Below are 6,000 nucleotides of genomic sequence, written 5' to 3' on the forward strand. Positions count from 1 at the left end.
CCATTATAATCAATGGGACTTACGTCCAAGTAAGTGTGGATAGAAGCCACACTTACCTGGGAGTAAGCCCCACTGACTATAATGGGACTTACTTCTGAGTAGGCACGCCTAGGCTTGGGCTCTCCGAAGTTCCCTTCCAAACCTCTGGGACAGCCCAGACCCAGGTGCTCCGCTCGCGGCTGCCGAGGTCTGAGCGCGGACCGCGCAAAGAGCACGGCGTGGGTGGCACTTACCTCCCGCACTTGGGCTTCCGCATTGAGCGCCGCCAGCCAGGCTCCCTGCCACTCGCTCCTCCAGCTGGGGAGAGCCAGCAGCCAGGCGAAGAGGGCGCCCTCGCCCCCCGGAGGAACTTGGGCAGCGGGCGGCGGCGGCGGCGTCCTGCCCCCGCCCCGGCGCAGCGCGCTCAGGCCACACTGCACCAGGTAGACGGCGACGATGGCCAAGGCAGCCGCGAAGAGGGAGAGCAGCGAGAGGCGCTGCAGGACCTCGCCCAGCCAGGACGCCAGCCAGACCATGACTGACCATAATGAGCCCTGCCCTCGCTCTGGGCCGGGGCGGAGAAGCCCTCCTCGCACGGCAGGCTCCTCCGCGGGACTCAAGGCATCTGCTGCCTGCAAGGCGAGATAATCCCCTGCCTGCCTGCCTGGTGCCAGCTGCAAAGAGTGGAGGCGCGAGGATGACGACAGCGCCCTCGAAGGGCACTCGCCTGCCGTCCCGGCGGCAGCAGAGGGTGCAAGGAGCCAGCAGGCTGCGCCGGGAGAGAGGCAACGTCACGGCAGCAGCCGCTCCGCGCCCAGCCAGCAGGCGACCGGCACACACGGAAGCCAGCGCAGGCAACAAAGCGCCCCGCTGCAGCTGCTGAAGGACGTAAGAACAGCCCCGCAGGATCAGGCCACAGGCCCATCTAGTCCAGCTTCCTGTATCTCACAGCGGCCCACCAAATGCCCCAGGGAGCACACCAGATAACAAGAGACCTGCATCCTGGTGCCCTCCCTTGCAACTGGCCTTCTGACGTAGCCCATTTCTAAAATCAGGAGGTTGCACATACACATCATTGCTTGTAACCCGCAATGGATTTTTCCTCCAGAAACTTGTCCAATCCCCTTTCAAAGGCATCCAGGCCAGATGCCATCACCACATCCTGTGGCAAGGAGTTCCACAGACTGACCACACGCTGAGTAAAGAAATATTTTCTTTTGTTTGTCGTAACTCTCCCAACACTCAGTTTTAGTGGATGTCCCCTGGTTCTGGTGTTACGTGAGAGTGTAAAGAACATCTCTCTATCCACTTTATCCTTCCCATGCATAATTTTGTATGTCTCAATCATGTCCCCCCTCAGGCGTCTCTTTTCTAGGCTGAAGAGGCCCAAACACCGCAGCCTTTCCTCATAAGGAAGGTGCCCCAGCCCAGTAATCATCTTAGTTGATCTCTTTGGCACCTTTTCCATTGCCACTATGCCCTTTTTGAGATGCGGCGACCAGAACTGGACACAATACTCCAGGTGTGGCCTTACCATCGATTTGTACAACGGCATTATAATATTAGCCATTTTGTTCTCAATACCTTTTCTAATGATCCCAAGCATAGAATTGGCCTTCTTCAGTGCCGCCGCACATTGGGTTGACACTTTCATTGACCTGTCCACCACCACCCCAAGATTCACAGACAACTCAGAACCCATTAGCTCTGCTTTTGCAGAGCCTCCAACCCAAAGTAAGCGCCACTGTTTTCAAGCAAGCCTGCCAGTGGAGTGGTGGCTGTCCAGGGAAGGAAAACCAGACAGCTCCAGCCTAGGGATGCCAGTCCTCCTGATTTCAGCTAAGCTGATTTCCAAGTAAGTGGGCAGTGGCCCCAGACCACAATCTTAGGCTTATCTACTCAGAAGTAAGTCCCATTGTCTTCAGTGGAGCTTACTCTCGGGAAAGTGTGCATAGGATTGCAGCCCCAGGGTCCAATCCTATCCAGCTTTCCAGCACCGCAACCACAATGCAACCATAATGCAGCCCTGAGATAACGGAACAAGCATTCCCTTATGTTGATGAGGCCTCTGTGACTGCCTCCCCACCACAGGAAGCAGTGTGCGCCCCATTGGCACGGCTGCACCTTGCCCAATCCTATCCAATTTTCCAGTGCAGCCCCTGAGGTAAGGGAACAAATGTTTCCATACCTTGAGGAGGCCTTTTTGACTGCCTCCCCAACACAGGACGCAATGCATACTTCATTGGCACGGCTGCACCGGCACTGGAAAATTGAACAGGAAGGGGCCCCCTGTCTTCTCCCAGTAGTTCAGCTCTCTGTGCCTCCTTCCACCCAAGGTTTTCCTTATATCCAAGCTTTCAAAAGCAGGCCAACAAGTGCAATGTGTAGTTTAAGAAATGTGTTTTAATAATCCTGTTTTTTTCATTATTAAAACACACAGAAGTGCATGGAAAGTACATTAAAACATTAATTGGCTGGCTTCAAGTATTGATAGAAAATGTAACTGATTCTAGACAAAATTCTGAGCCAAGCCCAGGAATACTTATAATTGTGTTAGAAGGAGCATTAAATTATGCATCACTAACATTCTGGAAAAAAAGGGATGCAAAGTGAAAACTAGAGTAAAATGTGTATTGGTATGAACAAGGTCCAAAAAAAAAAATAGTTTGCATTAGTACTGCTTGGAAAACAATATAATATCCCCTTGGAGCAAACTGTGTTTCTCAAACTGTGGGTCAGGACCCACTAGGTGGGTTGTGAGCCAATTTCAGGTGGGTTCCCATTCATTTCAATATTTTATTTTTAATATATTAGACTTGATGCTACCATGGTGTGTGACGGCATTTGAGGAAATGTTACAGACCTGTACTTTTAAGAAGCTACTATGTTTATGCTTTTAATAATACGAGTATAAAATCGTAAGAGTAAATGGGACTTACTCCTGGGTAAGTGTGGGTAAGATTGCAGTAAAAAATGTTCCTGCTTGATGATGTCACTTCCAGTCATGACATCACTTCCAGTGGGTCCTGACAGATTCTCATTCTAAAAAGTGGGTTCTGGTGCTAAATGTGTGATAACCTCTGCCTTGGAGGATTCAGATGGTGTTTGAGAATTCAAACTACTGTAGTGATGAACTTAATTCAGACATCCACACATAGTTGATACGACTATATGGGAACAATCCTAACATGCAACTTATCCTTTCATTTTGCATACCAGTGTAATACACAGGCAAGAGTAAAACATATCACTGTGATGCAGGTAATATTTACTTTTATTGAAAGCCTTTCATTTTCTGATGACACATCCCACCCCAGCCCTCAGAACTCCTTTTCCCTGCTAATTTCTTTTCAAAAATGCCACAGTGGGTCAGTGGCAGACCTCTCCAGCCTTGCAACCTGGGGCAAAGGTCCACAATGGCACCCCCTGCAGGATGCCACCACCCCCCCCCCGGCACACAAATCCGCTCCCCCACTTACCTGGAGCGCACGATACCTTGTACGACTTCAGGACGCATTGGAGAAACCACCTGAAGATTCCCTGACACTTTAAACTGTGCTTCCGGAAAACTGGAAGCACAGTTTCTGACCCTGTCGGGAGCCCCAGAGAGGCTCCCGCAGGGTCCTAAGGCTGCACAAGGCTCTGTGCCCCATCTGTGCCCCATCAAAGGCATTTGCCCCATCAAATGAATGGGAGTTCTGCCACTACGGTGGGCAAACTGCTAACTCAGGGTGGGCAATGCCCATCCTGGCCCCCCTCTAGCTATGAACCTGGAACAAATATTCCCTTACCTTGAGGAGTCCTCCATGATTACCACTCAACTGCAGAATGCAGCACATATCCCACTGGCACAGCTGTGTCAGTGTGGGAAAGTTGATTAGGATTTGGGCCTAAGCAGGTTAACCCTGAGGTCCGCTCTTTAAACGGACAAGAATAATGGTCTGAAACTGCACAGCAATGCACCACAACATCAGAAATAGAAGTGATATAGTGACAAATGCTTACAGAAAGGACTTTATGTATACAGTTGTTAATGGTGGTGCCTTGTAACATGCATACATAGTGAAAAAGTGTGCGTCTGCCTTGTCTGTTATGGAATACAACTTAAAAAATAAGCTGCCACAGTGAGTCAGTGGGAGACCTCTCCAGCCCTGCACCCTGGGGCAAAGGTCTTCGATAGGACCCCCTGCAGTTTCAACTAGTGAAATTAGGAGCTTCTCTCTTGTCATCCTGAGAGAAATAAGGAGAGCTAGTAGATGTGTTTGTGGATGGAGGTTGCAACATTTTCAAGAGAAGTTTTTATATATATTTCCATCTGTATTATTTTTACTTAAATAGCATTATCTAGGAACATAGTAAATTATAATAATAATATGATGCCTTGCATAGAGTGGCAAAAATAAAAAATCAGATTTATATCCCATCTTTCAGATTGAAAACCTCATAGCCACTTTGGGTGGCCTTACTGAGAGAAAGGAGGGGTATAAATTCAGTAAGTAAGTTACAGCCCAATCCTAGCCACACTTTCCTGGAAGTAAGCTCCATTGACTCTTATGGGACTTACTTTCAAGTAGACATGCATAGGATTGGCCTCTTAGTAAGTAAAAAAATAACAAACTGGCTTCCAAGGTAGGCTGAGCAATTCATTGATGAATTCTATTGAAAATACAATATTAAAATACAGTGAAACGCCACTTGCAGATACCTGCACAAATATTTGTGCACTTAATACTTAGATATCTTGTAGTCATGTGCTCCCAGCAAAGAATAAGGAGTAGTGGCAGTGGCTTAGCTAGAGGGTGCAAAACACTAAGTTTTGCAGGAAGCCTCACCACAATGGTTCCAAGGGGGAGGGGTCGCTTCCACACTGTGGTGAGGCTCCTGGCAGAACTTAGTGCTTTACATCCCCTCTAGCTACTCACTGAGTAGCGGTAGCCAGGTGACAAATGTCCAGTGCCTGGAAAGCCAGCCCTTTAAGAGCAACAGCTCGTACTTTCCAGTTACTACCAAAGCATCTCATTTCTTGCAAAAATGCAGGTCTTTTGAATCTTTTCCAAATAGCTGTGTAATAGTAACTATGTGCACTGTGTTCTTTCCTCTTCAGAACAGAGCCAAAAGAAAGAAGAGTGGTAGAGAAACAATTACTCAGAAAAATGTCTGTCCCATGTGTGCATGAATTTTCAAATTTTAACAGAACAAGCTCTTCTGACTGAAATATAGATATGATTAATGAGCCATGCTGTTCAAGCCTGGAGGTTTTCATTCATTAAAATTAATTCCTATTGGAAGCAATGTATCATGGGACAGAAACCACAAATCTAAGACACTCATTTTTCAATTTTGGTTTTGTTTTGTTGAGAGATCAAATTATCAAATTATCTTTGAGGTGGCAAAGTTTGCAGATGACACCAAATTTTCCGAGTGGTGAAGACCAGACGTGATTGTGAGGAGCTCCAGAAGGAGCTCCAGTTCTCTCCAAACTGGCAGAATGAGCAGCAAAATGGCACAGGCGTTTCAGTGTGAGTAAGTGTAAAGTCATGCACATTGGGGAAAAAAAATCATAACTTCACATATAGGCTAATGGGTTCTGAGCTGTCTGTGACAGGAGAGAGATCTTGGGGGGGGGTGGACAGGTCGATGAAAGTGTCAACCCAATGTGCGGTGGCAGTAAAGAAGGCCAATTCTATGCTTGGGATCATTAGAAAAGGTATTGAGAACAAAACGGCTAATATTATAATGCCGTTGTCCACATTGATGGTAAGGCCACACCTGGAGTATTGTGTCCAGTTCTGGTCGCCACATCTCAAAAAGGATATAGTGGAAATGGAAAAGGTGCAAAAGAGAACGACTAAGATGGTTACTGGGCTGGGGCACCTTCCTTATGAGGAAAGGCTACGGCGTTTGGGCCTCTTCAGCCTAGAAAAGAGACGCCTGAAGGGGGACATGATTGAGACATACAAAATTATGCAGGGGATGGACAGAGTAGATAGGGAGATGCTCTTTACACTCTCACATAATACC

The 6,000-nt window shown here is 47.7% G+C and overlaps 1 protein-coding gene across 1 annotated transcript in view; it reads right to left on the reverse strand.

The window, feature by feature from the left end:
• Positions 1–706, reverse strand: part of C2CD2 (C2 calcium dependent domain containing 2) — a 39,246-nt gene extending 38,540 nt beyond the window's left edge. The window contains exon 1 of the mRNA XM_066619338.1: positions 234–706. Coding sequence (XP_066475435.1) covers positions 234–515 — 282 coding nt within the window. The 5' untranslated portion in view covers positions 516–706. The remainder of the gene's footprint in view (positions 1–233) is intronic.
• Positions 707–6,000: the final 5,294 nt, after the last annotated feature.

Source organism: Tiliqua scincoides, chromosome 3 (genome assembly GCF_035046505.1).
Source record: "Tiliqua scincoides isolate rTilSci1 chromosome 3, rTilSci1.hap2, whole genome shotgun sequence".
Lineage (NCBI taxonomy): Eukaryota > Metazoa > Chordata > Lepidosauria > Squamata > Scincidae > Tiliqua > Tiliqua scincoides.